We start from the raw sequence: 21,004 nt of genomic DNA on the forward strand, positions 1-21,004 counted from the left end.
TTTATATTGTATATTTGATTTATAATTGTTATTTTTTTTAAATACAACTCAATTCACCCTCTCTTGTGTTAGTCATTTGGGCAACAGATGATATAATCGATTTTTTGGTAAAAAAAAAAATGAGAACCGTTAAAAACATAAATAGTTTATATAAAAATAGATTTATAAATTAGCGTATTTTATATGATTTATTAGATTTAATTTTTAATAAAAATAACTTTATAATATAATATACTGCATCAAACCACATCAGTTTATAAATTTACCTTTAAGTAGTCTCTTTGTGATTAAAATATTTCTAAAAAAAATTAGATTCAAAACCTCCTATATTTTTTTTATTTAAAAAAGGAAAAGAAAATCTTACTTCATTGTTTTGCACCAAAAATAAAGGATTTTATTAGTTTTATTATTCTTAAACTAACTGAATTATTATATTCATCATTCATATACCACACATTTAGTAGGAGAAAGAAATTAAAAATTAAAAAACTGTCTATAGTGTATAGTGCTTGAAGATTCAGAGTAGAGTTTTTCAAAAATAAAAACACACATTTGAAGATTAGATTCATTGATTACGATTTCTTATAATTTTTTAATTTAAAAAAGTGCTAGCTATAATTAAAAATATATATTAATAGGTCATTAATGCAGAAAATAGCAAGAAATCTTTATCATAAAAGTATAGAGATTCTAAAGTAATTACCAACCATATCCGACCAAAATTTGTTAAGAGTTTTGAACAACATTTTAAAGTCCTACTTTAAAATAACAAATGTAGGATAATTAATGTTGTTGGATTGTGTTTATAATAATGTTATATGTATCTTGCATACATGCAAAAGCCTAAAAAGCGATGTAGAATCGTGCAAATAAGGTAAGTTGCTCACGTTTTAGGAACTGAATTAAACGGTGATATGCTCCTTGTAACAGCCCGCTAAAAATTTAATTGTGAAATTTCTATTAACTTTAGGAATCTCGTGAAGACCCCATAAGTTTTCACGAATCCATTAATCGTATAGGTTTTTGTCTAATTACATAGTTAGTGTTATTATTTATTATGGTATCAGAAGTGTGTTTTTAATTATTGGAGATAGTTAGAAGTGTCAAAATGTATTATGGTTTGTGCCATTAGACTCGGATGGTTATTTAAGGTCTTATGGCGCAATAACATTTTTTCATATTTTCAGACAAAACGTCTGTTCAAAACTGTAGATATTATTGGATAAAAATATTTTAAGCTAATTTTGTGGATATTATTAGATAAAAATATTTTAAGCTAATTTCGTGGATATTATTGGGTAAAATATCTTGAATTGATTTTTGTAGATATTATTAGGTAAGAGAGTCCTACTATGACGCCCCCAAAATTCCGTTTAGGATCGGACGGACATTTGAAGTGTCGAGACATGCAACACAAGGTTACCTGCCCCCGTTCATGACATATAAGATGCAATATTCCTAACATGTATCTAACATTATGCAATATTCGCAGTGGATAATTTATTTTTTAGCAATACTATGCACTAAACTGAAAATATCCCAAATACTTAACACATACTTCATATATAAAGATCCATTGAATAACTAAGATCACAGCACTAGTTCAAAATAGTTATGATCCAAAAGTACTGGAAATACAACTCCATCGTACAAGTAGTAATTGAACTACTATATTAACATTAACGACGCATCGTCGTTCAGTCGACTGTATCTAGTTGGTTAGCTCCTGATCCTCCTTCAGGTCCTGTAACAAGATCTACCATTCGGAGGGAATGGTAGTTGGGACTACCACATTGAGATTTGATTACAAATCTCAGTAAGTTAACAAAAAAAAAAATTTCCACACAGGCTAATTGTAACAGCTGCTAGAAATTCAATTGTGGAATTTCTATTGACTTTATGAATCTCGTGAAAACTCCGTAAGTTTACACGAATTGATTAATCACATAGGTTTTAGCATGTCAACATAGTTAGTGTTATCTCTCACTATGATGCTAGAAATGCGATTTTAATTATTTGAGATAGTTAGAAGTGTCAGAATACATTATAGTCTACACCACTAGGCTTAATTGAATATTTAGGATTTTTCAGTACTAAGTTTATTACGTTTATTTTTGGAGTGAATAGTAAGCTCGGTAAACGTACTAAGCGCAGTGTTTTTCAAAATCACAGTATGTAATGTCCAAATTAGGTTAGCAAAATTTTATTTGGACACATGGAAATATTTTAGCCACTTTACTCTTCTAAGTCTACTCCACATTTGGAAAATATATTGAGCTGATTTTTGTAGACATTATTGGATAGAATATTTTGAGATAATCTTTTATAGATATTTTGGGTAGGAGAAAACCACACTCAACTTTCAACTCCAGCCTTATCACCTCCCTTATCTCGTCCATAAGTATGTCCAGCCAGCACCCATGAACTTATCTTCAATTACACCTTCCAATAAAAGATTATCAAACACTCTCTCTCGGACAGCTTTTAGGAGTTCTTTTACACGCCCATTTCGAAGTTGTTGTAAGTGTTTTATCATAAAGTCTCCTTCATATAAGTTGTTCGTTTTTTAGTCTAGTTTACATGAATATCTTATTTGCCCCATTTGAAAATAATTTGGTCAGTCAAATATTGTGTAAACTATAGAAAGGTCATTCTGGGAGATAAACTGGAGAATATGTTATAGTTTGGAGTTTTTGACCAAGCTAATGGATAGATATTGGTCCGAAATTTTTATGGAGTATTGTTAACATGTATATGTGACTATTGGTTGAGGATTTTTGCATGATTAAAGGTTTTGATGAAAGATTTTCTTAGATTTAGAAACTTAGAAACTGGAAGAAGAAAAACAGTTTCTGTTTTGAGAAAGTTTAACTCTTTGGTGGTTTAAACCTATTCTAATGACTTTAATAATTTTATTGGAAGATCCTAAGTATCTTATATACATGTTATATTATTATTTTGAAGATATTTGATGTTAGTTTCAAAGATATGAAATTTTATGCAAAGAGATATTCAAATAAGCCAAAGTGTGGATATTCTTGGCTAAATTTATGTTTTGGTTAATTTCTAACCATGTGATCTTGAATTAGAAGCTTATATATGTTTTAGGACATCTTTTTAAACCATGTGATGGTTTGGTTTGAAGATCATATATTTATAAGTCATAGATCAAGAGATTTATCAAAACTAGTTGAGGAAAAAGTTTCTGTTTTTGGACTAAGTGTAAAACCAAAAACTCCAAATGTTATTTTGTGATTTTGGTGACTTTAGTTTGATGATTTAATGCATGGTTGATGTTAGGATGATATTATGAATATGTTAGAAGTAAGATTTGCTTTTTGAAATTCTTGGAGATGTTTTGATTTAAGGTCAAAACTTGTGATTCAAGTGTTTGGATCTTTTTACAAAAAAATTTGGTATTAATTATTAGCTTTTTCTAAATGGATGTTTTAAGTATGGTTTTGAACTTAGGATTGGAAGATGTTTGTTACAAAATTTTGGTTTAAGCATGAGTTTTGAAATTGGAAGGAATTGCAACAAAAATCAAGGGAAATGACCTATGGATGTTTCGGTCATAGTGTGTTCTTCATAGTTGTGTTTTGTTTTAAATTTTTCTAAGTTGATATTTAAGTTTAGGACAAAATTTACATGAGGAATGTAAATTTTGGAAACTTTTGGAGTTAGTATGCAAAATCCTTAAGTTATGGGTAAAACAGTCATTTTCCCACATGTAGAGAGTAAAATGAAAATTTTACTTTTTAAGTTAGTATTTTCCATATTTCAAATTATTAGTGATTTAGTTCTAACTTTTAGAATCACTAATTACAGTTCCTCGTGATCGCACTTGAAGTTTTATAAGAAACGCGGAGATCGAAGTAAGTTTAGCTTTTAACTTACTAGTAGTCTATTGTGTATGTGTGCTAAGTAAAAGAACTACAGTGTATGTATGTATGTTATCATATATGTCATGTCATGCCAAGTTATTACGTAATTGTCTATTATACAGAATTTATCCTGTCATCAATTTTTTATCTGTTACATAATATATTCTGTCATGTATTACTATACATTACAAGTATGTCATGTTAAATATGTTGTCTGTTATATGATATGCCATGTTACGAAATATTTCTATCTCAAGTTAGTCATGTATTTCAAGTTATGTTCAAGTCACGTTATGTTACGTTAGGGCTTCAGTCATTTTGTATTCCAGTCACGTTTCATCCTGAGTACATTCAGTTTGTGTAGAATACATGGGGCCACAACAACTGTGAAATATGTATTTAACTACAATTGTGATGCGTAGAATACATGGGGCCACAACAACTGTGGAGTATGTATTTTTCATGTTAAGTCAAGTTTGCGTAAAATACATGGGGCCACAACAACTGTGGAGTATGTATTTACACGTAGAATACATGGGGCCACAACAACTGTGGAGTATGTATTTTTCATGTTAATTCAAGTTTCAGATCAAATTCATATCAAGTCAAGTTCAGTTCATGTATTTAAGTTATGTCAATTATGCTATGTTGTACGCTAAGTTATGTTTTAATTATTTATGAATTTGATTATGCATTTATGCTTTTACTGTCATCCATGCATCATTAGCATGTGTGGAAGTTTTTTTTGTTAACTTGCTGAGATTTGTAATCAAATCTTACTGTGATAGTTCCAACTACTATTCCCCCCAAATGGTAGATCTTGTTACAGGACCTGAAGGAGGATCAGGAGCTGATCAACTAGACACAGTCGACTGAACGACGGTGCGTCGTTAATGTTAATATAGTAGTTAAATTACTACTTGTACGATTGAGTTGCTCTCCAGTACTTTTGGATCATAACTATTTTGGACTAGTGCTGTGATCTTAGTTATTCAATGGATTTTTATATATGAAGTATGTTTTAAGTATTTGGAATATTTTCAATTTGGTGCATAGTATTGCTAAAGAAAAAAAAATTATCCGCTGCGAATATTGCATAATGTTAGATGTATGTTAGGAATATTGCATCTTATATGTCATGAACGGGGGCAGGTAACCTTATGTTGCATGTCTCGACATTTCAAATGTCCGTCCGATCCCAAACAGAATTTGGGGATGTCACACTAATGATGCATGGATGACAGTAAAAGTATAAATGCATAATCAAATTCATAAGTAATTAAAGCATAACTTAGCGTACAATATAGTATAATTGACATAACTTAAATTGAAACATGAACTGAACTTGAATTGACATGAACTTGATCTGAAACTTGACTTAGCATTAACTTGCTCTGAAACTTGAATTAACATGAAAAATACATACTCCATAGTTGTTGTGGCTCCATGTATTCTACGTGTAAATACATACTCCACAGTTATTGTGGCCCTATGTATTCTATGCAAACTTGACTTAACATGAAAAATACATACTCCACAGTTGTTGTGGCCCCATGTATTCTACGTGTAAATGCATACTCTACAGTTGTTGTAGCCCCATGTATTCTACACATCACAATGCAGTTAAATACATACTCCACAGTTGTTGTGGCCCCATGTATTCTACACAAACTGAATGTACTCAACATGAAACGTGACTGGAATACGAAAGGACTGGAGCCCTGACGTAACATAACGTGATTTGAACATAACTTGAAATACATGACCAACTTGAGATAGAAACATTTCGTAACATGGCCTAACATATAATAGACAACATATTTAACATGACATACTTGTAATGTACAGTAATATATGACAGAATATATTATGTAACAGATAAAAATTGATGACAGAATAAATTCTGTATAATAGACAATTACGTGATAACTTGGTATGGCATGACATATATGATAACATACATACATACACTGTAGTTCCTTTACTTAGCACACATACACAGTAGACTGTTAGTAAGTTAAAAGCTAACTTACCTCGATCTCCGCGTTTCTTATAAAACTTCAAGTGCGATTACGAGGAACTGTAATTAGTGATTCTAAAAGTTAGAACTAAATCACTAATAATTTGAAATATGAAAAATACTAACTTAAAGAGTAAAATTTTTATTTTACTCTCTACATGTGGGAAAATGATCATTTTACCCATAACTTAAGGATTTTGCATACTAACTCCAAAAGTTTTCAAAATTTACATTTCTCATGTAAATTTTGTCCTAAACTTAAATATCAACTCAAAAAAATTTAAAACAAAACACAACTCTGAAAAACACACTATGGCAGAAACATCCATAGGCCATTTCCCTTGATTTTTGTTGCAATTCCTTCCAACTTCAAAACTCATGTTTAAACCAAAATTTTGCAACAAACATCTTCCAATCCTAAGTTCAAAACCATACTTAAAACATCCATTTAGAAAAAGCTAATAATCAACACCAAACTTTTTTGTAAAAAGATCCAAGCACTTGAATCACAAGTTTTGACCTTAAATCAAAACATTTCCAAGAATTTCAAAAATCAAATCTTACTTCTAATATATTTATAATATCATCCTAACATCAACCATGCTTTAAATCATCAAACTAAAGTCACCAAAATCACAAAATAACATTTGGAGTTTTTGGTTTTACGCTTAGTCCAAAAATATAAACTTTTTCCTCAACTAGTTTTGATAAATCTCTTAATCTATGATTTATAAATATATAATCTTCAAACCAAACCATCACATGGTTTAAAAAGATGTCCTAAAACATATATAAGCTTCTAATTCAAGATCACATGGTTAGAAATTAACCAAAACATAAATTTAGCCAAGAATATCCACACTTTGGCTTATCTTAATATCTCTTTGTATAAAATTTCATATTTTTGAAACTAACATCAAATATCTTCAAAATAATAATATAACATGTATATAAGATGTTTAGGATCCTCCAATAAAATTATCAAAGTCATTAGAATAGGTTTAGACCACCAAAGAGTTAAACTTTCTCAAAACAGAAACTGTTTTTCTTCTTCCAGTTTCTAAGTTTCTAAATCTAAGAAAATCTTTCATCAAAACCTTTAATCATGCAAAAATCCTCAACCAATATTCATATATACATGTTAACAATACTCCATAAAAATTTTGAACTAATATCTATCAATTAGCTTGGTCAACAACTCCAAACTATATCATATTCTCCAGTTTATCTCTCAGAATGACCTTTCTATAGTTTATATAATATTTGACTGACCAAATGATTTTCAAATGAGACAAATAAGATATCCATGTAAACTAGACTTAAAAAGGAATAACTTATATGAAGGAGATTTTATGAGAAAATACTTACAAAAGCTTCGAAATGGGCGTGCAAAAGAACTCCTAAAAGCTGTCCGATAGAAAGTATTTGATATTCTTTTAAAGGAACGTGTAAATGAAGATAAGTTTGTAAGTGATGGCTGGAGATACTTATGGACGAGATAAGGAAGATGATAAGGCTGGAGTTGAGAGTTGAGTGTAGTTTTCTCCTACCCAAAATATCTATAAAAGATTATCTCATAATATTCTATCCAATAATATCTACAAAAATCAACTTAAGATATTTTTATCTAATAATATCTATAAAAATCAATTCAAAATATTTTTACCCAATAATATTCACGAAAATTATCTCAAGATATTTCTTTTTATTTTTATTTTTATCCAATAATATCCACAAAATCAGCTTAGACTATTTTTCAAAAGTGGAGAGTATACTTGGAAGAGTAAGGTGACTAAAATCTTTCCATGTGTCCTATTAAAACTTTTTAATTATCTCAAATAATCAAAAACATACTTCTGATACCATAGTGAGTAATAATATCAACTATACGATTAATAGATTAGTGAAAACTTATCGGGTCTTCACGAGATTCCTAAAGCCAATAGAAATTTCACCGTTAAATTTCTAGCGGGCTGTTACACCTACACTTAACTCTCACTTCAGGTAAGAGAGTCATACACTTAACTCTCACTTCAGGTAAGAGAGTCCTACACTTAACTCTCACTTCAGGTAAGAGAGTCCTACACTTAACTCTCACTCCAGCCTCATCTCTTATATATCTCATCCATAAGTATTTCCAGCCACCTCTCCCCACGAAATTATTTTCATTTATACTTTCCATTAAAAGAATATCAAACATTTTCTCTCGGACAGCTTTTAGGAGTTCTTTTGCATGCTCATTTCGAAATTTTTGTAAGTGTTTTATCATAAAGTCTCATTCATATAAGTTGTTCCCTTTTGAATCTAGTTTACGTGAATATCTTATTTGCCCCATTTGAAAATTATTTAGTCAGTCAAATATTATGTAAACTATAGAAAGGTCATTCTGGAAGATAAACTGGAGAATATGTTATAGTTTGGAGTTTTTAACCAAGCTAATGGATAGATATTGGTCCAAAATTGTTATGGAGTATTTTTAACATGTATATATGACTATTGGTTGAGGATTTTTGCATGATTAAAGGTTTTGATGAAATAGTTTCTTAGATTTAGAAACTTAGAAACTGGAAGAGGAAAAACAGTTTCTGTTTTGAGAAACTTTAACTCTTTGGTGGTCTAAACCTATTCCAATAACTTTGATAATTTTATTGGAAGATCCTAAGCATCTTATATACATGTTATATTATTATTTTGAATATATTTGATATTAGTTTCAAAGATATGAAATTTTATGTAAAGAGATATTCAGATAAGCCAAAGTGTGGATGTTCTTGGCTAAATTTATATTTTGGTTAATTTTTAATCATGTGATCTTGAATTAGAAGCTTATATATGTTTTAGGATATCTTTTTAAACCATGTGATGGTTTAGTTTGAAGATCACATATTTATAAGTCATAGATCAAAAGGTTGATCAAAACAAATTGGAAACAAAAATCAATAGAAATAGCATATGGAAATTTCGGCCCTATGAAGTTTTAATAGTTGTGATTAGTTTTAAATTTTTCTAAATTGATATTTGAATTGAGGATAAAATTTACATGATGCATGTAAATTTTGGTGACTTTTGGAGTTGGTATGCAAAATCCTTAAGTTATAGGTAAAACGGTCATTTTTTTACATGCAGAGAGTAAAATAGAAATTTTACTCTTTAAGTTAGTATTTTCTATATTTCAATTTATTAGTGATTTAGTACTAACTTTTAGAATCACTAATTACAGTTCTTCGTGATCGCGCTTAAAGTTTTATAAGAAACGCGGAGATCGAGGTAAGTTAGTTTTTAACTTACTAGCAGTCTACTGTGTATGTGTGCTAAGTAAAGGAACTACAGTGTATGTATGTGTGTTATCATATATGTCATGCCATGCCAAGTTATCACGTAATTGTCTATTATATAGAATTTATTCTGTCATCAATTTTTATCTGTTACATAATATATTCTGTCATGTATTACTGTACCTTACAAGTACGTCATGCTAAGTATACCATCTATTACATGTATGTCAAGTCATGTAATATTTACTGTTGCAAGTATGTCATGTTAAATATGTTGTCTATTATATGTTATGCCATGTTACGAAATGTTTCTATCTCAAGTTGGTCATGTATTTCAAGTTATGTTCAAGTCACGTTATATTACGTCAGGGTTTCAGTCATTTCGTATTCCAGTCACGTTTCATCTTGATTACTTATGTATGGGGTCACATCAATTGTAACGCATACACTACGTGAGACACAACAATTGTGACACGTAGAATACATGGGGCCACAACAACTGTGGAGTATGTATTTACACGTAGAATACATGGAGCCACAACAACTGTGGAGTATGTATTTTTCATGTTAAGTCAAGTTTGTGTAGAATACATGGGGCCACAACAACTGTGGAGTATGTATTTACACGTAGAATACATGGGACCACAACAACTGTGGAGTATGTATTTTTCATGTTAAGTCAAGTTTCAGATCAAGTTCATGTCAAGTCAAGTTCAGTTTATGTTTTAATTTAAGTTATGTCAATTATACCATGTTGTACGCCAAGTTATGCTTTAATTACTTATGAATTTGATTATTCATTTATACTTTTACTGTCATCCATGCATCATTAGCTTGTATGGAAGTTTTTTGTTAACTTACTGAGATTTGTAATCAAATCTCACTTTGGTAGTCCCAACTACCATTCCCCCCGAATGGTAGATCTTGTTACAGGACCTGAAGGAGAATCAGGAGCTGATCAACTAGACACAGTTGACTAAGCGATGGTGCGACGCCAATGTTAATATAGTAGTTAACGTAAATTACTACTTGTACAATGGAGTTGCATCTCTAGTACTTTTTGGATCATAACCATTTTGGACTAGTGTTGTGATCTGTTCAATGAGTCATTATGTATGAAGTATGTTTTAAGCATTTGGGATATTTTCAATTTGGTGCATAGTATTGCTAAAGAAAAAAATTATCCGCTGCGAATATTGCATAATGTTGTATGCATGTTAGGAACATTGCATCTTATATGTCATGAACGGGAGCAGCTAACCTTGTGTTACATGTCTCGACGCTTCAAATATCCGTCCGATCTCAAACGGAATTTGGGGGCATCACACTCCCTTGGCCACATGTTTGTTTCCTTTCTTTGTTCTACCCATAATTCTTTATTTATTATTCTGTGTTTTGCAAAATTAATCCACATACAGTCTTTGTTTAAAGGCCGCTGCCACTCGAGATTACATAGCGCCTAATTGAAAACTTTGCTTAATCTAATCTAATCTCTCTCCGTGCGATTTAAATCCTAACCTTTATTTCAAGCTCACTGCATGCATGCACATTTGAGCCATATTGCCCGTAAATAATTTACAAATTGAATGAGGAAGAAGAAAGAAAGATGAGAGAGAGAGAGTGCAGAGTATGGTGGTCTTAGATCTCAAATATAAATTTTTATCTCATTATTATAATTTTTCTAAATTTTCATACTAAAATATAATAAATAATTCAATTTTTTCTTAATTTTTTCAAATCTCAAGACAATAATAATATTAAAATTATCTTAAAATTCAAAATTTTCATATCAAAATTTCTCAAAAATTCGCAGTGGGCAAACCGAACCTACTTTACTAAACATTCAGCAATTGATTTATTTCTCTATATATTGGTGTCTCTCTACATATTTAATCCTCCATATGGCCAAAAACTAATACAAAATAATCAAACAAACAAATGCCATTGCGTTGAACAGCCAATTAACGACTACCATGCATAGAAAATCTCAACAGTAGCAACAAAGGAAAATTTAGCTACACAGGTGTAAACCCTCCAAGACAGCACACGGCTTCAAACCCCAACGAAATCAACCAAAAACCCACCATTAAGCTTGATAAGGAAGACCCTACCGATCGAAAACCTGCATAGCTCCCCCCCCTCCTCCTCTCGCAGGGTTAGATTACGTACTAAAAACAACTCCCATCCATGTCAACTTTATTCCAGCAGCTTGCTTTAGGCCTAAACGAAGTCGACAGCTACATCCTAGGTAGGACGAGGCTCAATAGGAACTGATAGAAATAACAAGTTGATGCTTGGATGGTGCACATATAATGCTTGGGAGGAAATGGTCCATAACCTCCATTTTTAAACTCTAGTACTTACATAGATATGTGAGAATAATATAATCTGATTACTTACATGTAGGGAAAAGAGAGATGAAGTGAACTATTTATATAATATAGGAAAAATCTTCTTGCAAGCATATTTAATGTATCAATTCGCGCACACCAATATTAATATGTAATATATATGTTTAACGAAATAATATGAATTGAAAATAAAAATAATTTTCATGAAATATGATATTTTTTTATTCTTTTAGAAAAAATTTATATTTATTTAAATAAAAAAATTATCAATATATAAATTAGTACACAAAATTTTGTATTTAGCAAAACTCTTATACATAAAAGCTCTGTACTATTTACTTTTGTCTCTCTCACCCATTTAAGTTTTTAACACTTTGTCAGTAGAGCAATGCTACATACAGTTGTGGAATTGCAAACGCCGTGCAATCGCTTTGAAAAAGAGTGGAGTCCACGATTAAAAAGTTAGTTTTTTTCATGTGGGTCTCATATTAATTCATTTTTTTCAAAGCGACTGCATACCGCTTGCACAATTACAACTGCAAATATTATTTCTCTTCTCAGTAATGCCTTCCGAGGACGTCCAACGGAATTGGAAACAACGCTATTATCATCCCCATCGCTTTCAATATTCTTTTCTCTCTCTCTCTCTTCTTTTTTTTAATTTTTTCAGTCTCGATTCAATTAACCTCACCAACCAGTTCCAGTCCCTTGTAACACTTGAAGAGCCTCTTCCAGACAGGGCCAACTCGGCTGACCATGTCCCATCCCGTGGGCCGTAATCAAAGCCAACATAAAAAAGCCCATAACACCGCCACGTCCCCTTGCAGCTCGCTATTCATATTCGTTTGACAGTGGCCACACGGCACGAAATGCGTTTGTCTTTGGGTGAATCGGTTTCCAATGGCAAGCCCGCTTCCCGCACTCGCAATTTCAATGCGGAAGTAATGCTACAGGTACCGAAGATCTTATCCGAAAAAGTGTTTAGAACAGTATATTTTATTTTAAATGTATTTTTTTAATCATTATAAATATTTATTTGAAAAATAAAATACGAAAGGTGAACAGTACCTCTAGAAAGCATAAATTACTGTTCATAATAAACAAAACAATTTACCTATGACTGATCCAATGCAGTAAAAATAGAAAGTGAGATGGTTAGCAACTTAGTTTAGATTGAAAAATAATATTATCACATCTCATCCCATCTAATCATTATAATTTTTTCAAATTTCTATATAAAATATAATAAATAATTCAATTTTTTCAAATCTCAATTCAACTTTTTCATATTTTAAAACAATAATAATAATAATAATAATATTTTATTTAACTCTTATCTTTAATCTAAAATCATCTCACTTCATTTCATTTCAATCCAAACTAAGTAAAACTAAGTCTACACCAATACCGAGGCTCGTGCAAGCAAATTTTAGCAGATACCCACCCTTGTAAACGGAAAAGGTAGACGATTCTCTCTTTTATCTTTTTTAGTTTTAATCAATGTAGTGATGATACGTGGATTCACCGTAACTAATGCTGAAATTCGAATATACAACATTTAATGCAGACAAGTTGTAAAGAATTTTAATCCGACGGCTAAATATAAAATTTGGGCTTCTGAAATATGCCTCATTTTTAAGTAATTAACCACATTTTAGTTAACAGGGTAAATACAACAACTGAATCACATGAGACGCTGCATTGCAAATTAACACGAGTATGACATGGCTCGGGCCCAATATTCATCAGGCAATCACTTTTCTAGAACAAAGAAGAAATGTTCGTATCGTGATATAAGTTCCAAACCAAAGATATCAACTTTAAGTTCTGTACATTAATGAGCTATGTGATACAGCAATTGCAGAAGGATTCGGTAACATTACTGGCCTTTCCCTCCAGATTTTCGAAATTACCAAAGAAAGGGGAAAAGAAAAAAAAAAAAAAGTTAATTCTCAGCCTAATTAGCATCCTACTCGAGAAGCCTAGAAATCTCTAACACCATACTTGGAGATATGTAGAAAATACACTCGTCTCTAACAAGGTTTTCTGGAGGCAATGATGAGAATAAAGGAACACCAATTGGAAAGAAATGAAGATGAGCATAATAAACAAAGTGGCCAACCTGCCGGATCATTTAACCAAGGGCTCACGAAATCAGCTCCCTCCCAAGCAATTCGCATCTAGCAGCTCCAAACAAAAGTAAGATATGATCTATCAGTTTCTGAAAATTCAAATTTCTTAACAGACAATTTCTATAGTAACAGCTAAGCATTCATGATCATACCTGCTTATTAACGTTCATTAACAAGACCAGTACCGGTTGCCAAACCACTGTACAATATATGCTAACCTCCAGTGCCGGCACTTTCAGAGGCCACTGTTTCATTGGGTGGAACAGACCCTCTTTCATGAGATACAGGAACTCCCCCTGTTTGACTCTGTTTATGCTGTGGTGGCTCTGAATCTTGATCTGGGAAAACCTCAGACTGCAATGAAAGAGAGATGTTATTTACATGTAGCCATGTCAGTTCCCACAAGCTATCTCCACCTAATGCACCCCTCTGCACAAGCACTCCTCTTGTTTTCATAACAAGCAAAGCGTTTTTTAGGAGCTCAGGCACTAGCTCCTGAAGCTTCTCACTCCTCTTCCCTCTAACTTTCACCTTCATATATTTTTCCATTCGGCTGAGAACACCCAACCATAGTTTGCAGAATGTAGTTAATTGTGAGAGATCATTGAGTAACTGTAAAAACACTTTTGACAAGAGCTTCATCACAAGGATGAGGGTGCCTTCCATGTTTCGGTAGTCCTTTTGAGAGTGCCCCTGTGCAATTTCAAGCAAGTCATCAAGCATCGTGAAGATCACTGTATCAAAACACTGTGACCACAAACCATGCGGAAGGTGGAGCTCATCCACTCCTGTCAAGCACTTCTGCAACGAAAATAGGGCATGATTTCTAACTTCTTCTCTCTGGTCCAAACAAACTTTCCTCAGTCCCTGCACAAGCCTGAACCACATCTCCCCAATGTCCTGAGACGTTCTCAAAGCTTCCTCCTCCCCCATTGCTTCTTTGGCCTCACTCATCCACCTTGCTAAACAATTAACAGAGCCCGCCATGAGATCGAGTGCACGAACAGACCTTTCTGCCTGTCCAACACGAGACTCAGCAAACTGCCTTGATGAATCTACACAAAGCACATAATTGGCTGGCGACAAGTGAGCTCCATCAGACATTATGAACAACAGTGCATCAAAGCCTGCTTCAGAAGCTTCAGGTTGCCGAGCTGTGTTGGAAAGTAGGGATGTAATTGTGCGCCACCCCAATTGGGATCTGATGTGAGAGGCATTCGCTTTCACAAGGCGATTGACTTCCTGTGTAATTTGTTCACTAAATGCATCAGCCACTCGGGGATCAAGCTTCAAAACAAGTTGCAGTGACCTTAAAAGTTCATCAGCAAGGTTCTCTTTATATGGAAGTAGCCGTTGGCAAATCCGAAGGAGCCCAAAAACGGCTTTTTCCACCAGGGCACCAGGCAGTACAGTGGACTGGACAATATTAGATATGTGATCATAAACACCCTGCCAAAGAAGCACAATCCTATCCCTATTGTTCAGGGTAATAGCAATTAGCAACTCCAGGCAGAAAACTGCTGTATCTTCATCCTCAGGAGAGCTGTTCCCTTTCTGAGGTCGCCCAGCAGCCCAAATTAGTGCTCGTGCAAGCTGCAATAGAGACTCAGCTTTCAGAAACTTACTTTCGGTAAATATACTGTCAATGTGGCACTTTTGAATTGTCTGAAGGGTGCGTTGATGAGCAGCAAGTTGTTGTTCAGTAGGTTGGGATCTTGGCTCCTCTGTATCAAGAGATAAAAGCTGGCTAAACCGGCCCATTAATCCAGAGGATCTCCTAGGAGTACCCATGGATGGCATATGAGCCGAGGATAAAGAACTCGTGAGAGGCTTCCCATGCCCAGTGTCAGCAGAAACCTCCAATTCATCAGCAGCATCACTGGCCACACGAGCTGGAAGAAGACCAAGCTTGTGCAATCTTAAGATGCAATCCAAAATATTTCTCCAACCTGTGCGGATATAATCACCATACCTATTCGCAATAGTGAAAACCGTCACAGTTGCCATTCTTGCTTTCATGTCATCACCAAAGGCTAGCACCGGTTCCTCAACAGATGATGGACTCAAGAGAGTGGTGAACTTACAGAGGGACACGACTAGATCATCCAATACATCTTCAAGATGATGGCATGCCGAAATCTTTGCAACTGCTAAGAATCCATCAATACATGTTTGGTAAACTTCTTCATGTTCCGCATGATCAAATACCACAGAGATAGCAGCAATTGTTGGGCCTGACATTATAGCAAACATATCGTGGTCAAGGTAGGCTCTGGAATCAGATACAATGAATGGTGCAGTTTTTTTGGATTTGTGCATTAGATCAATCCACCGGCTTGGGGTCATTTCCGGAAAGCCAGCACCTTGCTCTGGGGTTGTGCGGATCTCATTCTTGCAAATTGAGTGGTACAGCTCTGACAGGAATTCTCGAGGTAGATCACTGCCTCCATTGATGTGCCTATTATTCCGGATGAAATCGTCTTCAGTCATCTTTTTCTTCACTTGTACATTGTGCTGATCTGTATTGAGCATTATGAGCGAATACGATAATAGCAAAGCAGCATCCTTGTTAGCCAGAATCTGTGGTGATTGCTCATAGTATCTCTCTGAGAATGCCTCAAGGACCCTTTGTATCTTTTGTGATTCTCCAGGCAGTCGGAAAGTTTCTAAAAACAGCCGCAGTGCAGTGTCCAAATTCATGTCTTGAAAATCAAAAGTCCCAGCAAATTCATGAAGGACCTGAACACAAAATTCATCATGGTTCCCCAGGAAATCACCAACAAGATTCTTATCCAAGCCAGCAGTGTACCTGAAAAAGCAGGCCACGCTTTGGGGGTCAAGTTTGTCAGGCAGGAGGTGTGTTCCTTGGAGGAACTCCAGCCCTTTTTTGGGATCACGATTAAAGTGATCAGCTCCAATCATCAACCTTCTCTTGATGTACTTCCTTCGACGAACAAACGGAACCCAATGATTAGGATCACTGTAGTTGTCACACTTCACCATCCAAAATGGAGTATACTCTTCAAGACTCACTGGAGCATGTTCTGAACCAGCTGATGTGTTGCCTATCCTCTCTGCCATTCCCTGAATAACAGCAATAAGACCATCCAAAGCAAGGATGTGCATTGATGAAAGAGGACAGTTCACAGGAAATGCACTCTTTGACAACAGATTAGCAAGGTCTTCAAAGATGTTGGTGCAAGTTATATCGCAATCTAAGTTAGCATACATCTCAACCATAAATGTTTTCTGCCTGCAGAAGTCGACAAGAGCCTCCATGGCAACCTCCTGCTGCTGGTATAAAGCCCCATATCTGCTTTGTGCAAGCCTCAAAATCACACAGGAAAAGAAAGCCTCAAGCTGTAATTTGAGTTCTGTTCGAAGATGATGATACAGATTGAGAACGATGCTGCACACCATTGAAAGAATAAGTGGACTCGTTGACAATCCGAATTGCATCAGATTTCGGAATAATTCATCCTGAATCAAACTCAACAGCCTGGGATGATGGCGAATGGAAGGTCCACCCAATTCTATAGCCGAGTTTATCAAACCCAGTGCAAAAAGAGGCACGTCCTCTTCAAATGCTATTGATCTGGGGTCATTTCCCACATGCTCAAAAACATTTAACAAAGAGCATAAGAAATGAAATATTTCTACCATGCAGGGGACCCCATCAGTCATTAGATGCAAGTCATATGAAACAGCTTCCTTTCCATTGACAGACCCAATTGTTTTTTCATCAGTCCCGGTTGCTAGTGAACCTGTGGAAACATTGGTAGTAAAATTCGTGGATAATGGTTGACCATCATAATCAGAACCCATGTTGCCGTTCTCCAATTGAGTACTTCCCAAAGAATACTCATTATTGAGACCACCAATCTGCACAAAAAGCAATGAATTTGTATATTCAGAAAGTAGTAAACTCTATTTCAGAGAAAAATGAGATATTGCCAACAAAAATTAGGAATGAAAAACACACTTATACCTCCTTTTTTATAGTATTGCTGCCATTAACCAATGAACGCTCTGTGTTGTCAACATCTGGAAGGTGCGAGAATATACTTCTAACAATTTCATGCATTGTGTGGCGAGCTATACGCTGCAACAACTCACCTTTTGATCCTGCTTGGTGAACTATACGGAAACAAGTATTCACTATCGTGCAAACGTGCTGATTACTCAACATAACAGAAGCTTTACTTTTCATACAAGCCAGAAGAACCTGTAGTATCTTCATCAGTACCACTTCTTCTGATGCAGGATCAGTCACCTCAAATCGACAGCTAGTGACAGAATCAACTACCAAGTGCATAGCATCTTCAACATTCACAGTATTTTGGTCAATCACATCAAGAGATAAAATCTTGTGTACGGATGACAGAGCAACACTAGTGATTGGGGCACCAGTTTCGTCCGAGCGAATCACATCCAGAAATGGCTGGAGATAAACGGCAGGGTTGATAGTATGCCACTGATGTGGCCATGAAAAGATTTGCTTCCGTAATGCTTTCAATGACTGAATTAGGGAATGCTCCAGCTGATCATCACCTGACATATAACGACCCCCCCATCTTACATTTCTCCTCATGACCGCCAATACAGCACCTATCTCTGAATTAATCATGCATGATAGAGTAGCTTTATTAGAATAGGCAGTATCACAGTCCTCAGGTTCCTCCTCAATTGAGTTGATTCCGGTTTGCAGCTTTAGACGGCCCATCTTTGAACAATATTTGTTGTATCGAACCTATATCTAGCAGTGTATGCCAACTGATATAAATGCAGAGGAACCTAGGCAAAGCATACAACATAGATAAAAGAAAGGCATAGTTATAAGGTACGTCCACATATCAATTAAGTTGAAAAAAGTGGGGAGCAAAATAAGAAGAAAAACAATTAACATAGAGAAGCAAACCGCAAAAAAATTCACAAGGATATCAAATTTAGTGAGACAAGCAAGCTAGTATGCGTAAACTTATAAAGCAAAAGTGTATGTAGCTAGCTCAAACTTCTGTATGTAGCTCGCTTATAGTTATTTCCATCAAAGAAATCCATGTAAGTGTTCAGTCTCTGTGCAGCACACACTCTCCAAAGGTAAATCCCTATACGCATTTTCATTATGTTATGCACTTATAGGACACTCCGAGGAATAGGATGCAGCGACACAGCAGTTCTGTACTGTGAAACCGAACAATAAAATCTTAGGAAAAACTTCCATTCCATGGAACCGAGGTAGTATTCTCAAAAGTGCCACATAAGCGCATCCAGATAGAAAATATAGGTCAAATCCTCAATTTGATAATCTAAGTCAAACCCTCCTAATCAAACACCCCAAAAACACGATTAAAAAATAACGAAATTGAGATCCAATTCAACAAATAAGCCGATATAGTAGTTGAGGCGTTATTTGGACCGGATCATAGTAAATGAGCTGAGGAAAACTAAGTAAACGGCAGATCTTCCATAGTTTGGCGGCCTGGAAAGTGCACGAAAAGAAATTAAACTACATGCAAGTCTTTAGCATAGTTCAGAGGGTCAACTGCAAAATAATTAAACAAAAATAATGCGTAAAATTAAGATTCGAGATTACATTTTCTTTTGGGGGGTTTGACAGGATGTATGAACAGAGAGTGAAATAAATAGAACGAAAGCACAAAGCAAAAACTGTAGAGAATGGAACTGCGCAAAGGATTTTGGAGATCCATAGAGAAGAATGGCGTACCTTTGTGGATCCAAAAGACTCAGAGTCTGAGACTCGTCCGGGGAGTTGGGGGAAGGGGGGAGGGGGGCCGGACGAGGAAAAGCAAACACGACTTTGACAGAGGACAAATAAAATGAAAATTACGAGGGAAATTTTGTGAAACTACCTGCGGAAAATTATTTTCACATCGGAAAGTCCGAAAATCGCATGGTAAAATAAATTATAAAAAAGTTATTATAAATTGAAAAAACTTAAAGATATAGCTAATAAAGTTACTAGTTTTTTTTTTGTCAATCACGATATAAAAAATATATAAAAATGGTTATATATAATAAAATTAATTTAAGTTATTAGTTTTCAAGTTACTATTCAGTTTTTTTTATATGTTTTGATATAAAAATATAATTTAAGGAGAAAAAAATAAAATAAATCTTTGGTGTTACCATTGAATCGTTGATTGGTTTTGGAAGGAGGCCAAAAAAAAAAAAAAAAAGGTTTCAACTTTATTTATCATTAATTCACGCACTGATAAATTTAACTTTTTTATTTTTTTTTTTATATGTGGTAAATTTAACTTTAAAAGAAAGAAAAAAGATAAATGAAATGAAATTAATTTAAGATAGACAATGTCCAGACTTTCTCAAGAATTATTTCCAAACAAATGGACTCTGTCCAACCTCACCTCGCTCATCTATATCCCAATCTCTTTTTCCAACCAAAAAGTAATAAAGGGACCTGGATCCCAAAAATAACAGCCTTTTTTAAAAACCAAAGAAGACCGGTTTAAAGAGTATGATATGGTCGGGTCTGGTATTCAAAGTGACTAGGACCCATTTAATGTTTGGGCCCAATAACTGGGTCCGCATTCAACTTGTATTGGCTGGGTCATTATCGCGAATGATTGGAACCCATTCGTCTTTTAGGCCGACTGACTGATCCAAACTAGCCCATTTTTCTTGAATGACGTCTCAAGGACTTAATTTCAGTATTATCAATTTACTGCGAGGCTACCAAGATGATGGCTAGTCTAACAGCACTTGGCTGTCATGCACATTGAAGCTACATTCTTTTGTGTACAACACGAGTTTATACGATTGTATTAGATTCTTACAAAAGCTCTCCAAATAGCACCGATTAATATCTAAGCTTAGAATATTATTTATGCGAGTAGAGCCGCACTTTTGCCTTTTGGTGCAGAAGATTTCTAATCGACAACTGCGGAGGCCACAATCTAGATAGATGCAAAATCTTCTACATAAGTATACATTAATTCTGCTAATTTAGCTCTCTATACTCACACCTGCTCTTTCTTAGCAGTCCACCCGTCTTTTGGCTTATTAATTTATACTAAAAAATTGTTGTAAAAATTGAATTATCTTCCATTTGGATTTTCAACAGCAATATATGATACAATCCGTCACGATTTGTGGATTTAATATAAATACAATATGAAATTAGCACGTTTAAATTTGATATTAACATGATCGGATCAAAACGGGTTGACCCGTTAAGACACGATTTATAAATACGTCGATCCGCTTAATCTGAAATCAACCTGTATTGACCTCATTTAGATTTTATTTTAAAATTACAATTTTATTATTATTGAGTTGTAATATAGTATTGTTCAATATGGTT

General features: G+C 34.2%; 1 protein-coding gene across 3 annotated transcripts; it reads right to left on the bottom strand.

Annotated features, from left to right (window-relative positions):
- Positions 1-13,299: 13,299 nt before the first annotated feature.
- LOC122291327 (ARF guanine-nucleotide exchange factor GNOM) lies at positions 13,300-19,533 on the bottom strand. 3 transcript variants are annotated; one of them, XM_043099010.1, is made up of 4 exons: positions 19,388-19,533; positions 17,651-18,456; positions 13,815-17,544; positions 13,300-13,710 (listed from the first exon to the last, which is right to left on the bottom strand). In XM_043099010.1, the coding sequence occupies exons 2-3, from the start codon at positions 18,383-18,385 to the stop codon at positions 13,876-13,878; spliced, it is 4,404 nt and encodes a 1,467-aa protein (XP_042954944.1). In that variant the 5' UTR covers positions 18,386-18,456; positions 19,388-19,533; the 3' UTR covers positions 13,300-13,710; positions 13,815-13,875. The 3 variants fall into 3 exon arrangements, with proteins under 3 accessions (XP_042954944.1, XP_042954959.1, XP_042954950.1); XM_043099025.1 differs by having other exon boundaries at positions 13,300-13,717; XM_043099016.1 differs by lacking the exon at positions 19,388-19,533 and adding an exon at positions 19,256-19,379.
- Between the last annotated feature and the right edge of the window lie 1,471 nt (positions 19,534-21,004).

Source organism: Carya illinoinensis, chromosome 1 (genome assembly GCF_018687715.1).
Source record: "Carya illinoinensis cultivar Pawnee chromosome 1, C.illinoinensisPawnee_v1, whole genome shotgun sequence".
Classification (NCBI taxonomy): domain Eukaryota; kingdom Viridiplantae; phylum Streptophyta; class Magnoliopsida; order Fagales; family Juglandaceae; genus Carya; species Carya illinoinensis.

What these genes read in the sequence shown, in the direction of transcription:
- LOC122291327 (XM_043099010.1), bottom strand. Translation starts at nt 18,385, where the DNA reads ATGGGCCGTCTAAAGCTGCAAACCGGAATCAACTCAATTGAGGAGGAA. An exon ending in GCAATACTATAAAAAAGGAG is followed by an intron (nt 17,545 to 17,650) that starts GTATAAGTGTGT and finishes CTTTTTGTGCAG; the next exon opens with ATTGGTGGTCTCAATAATGA.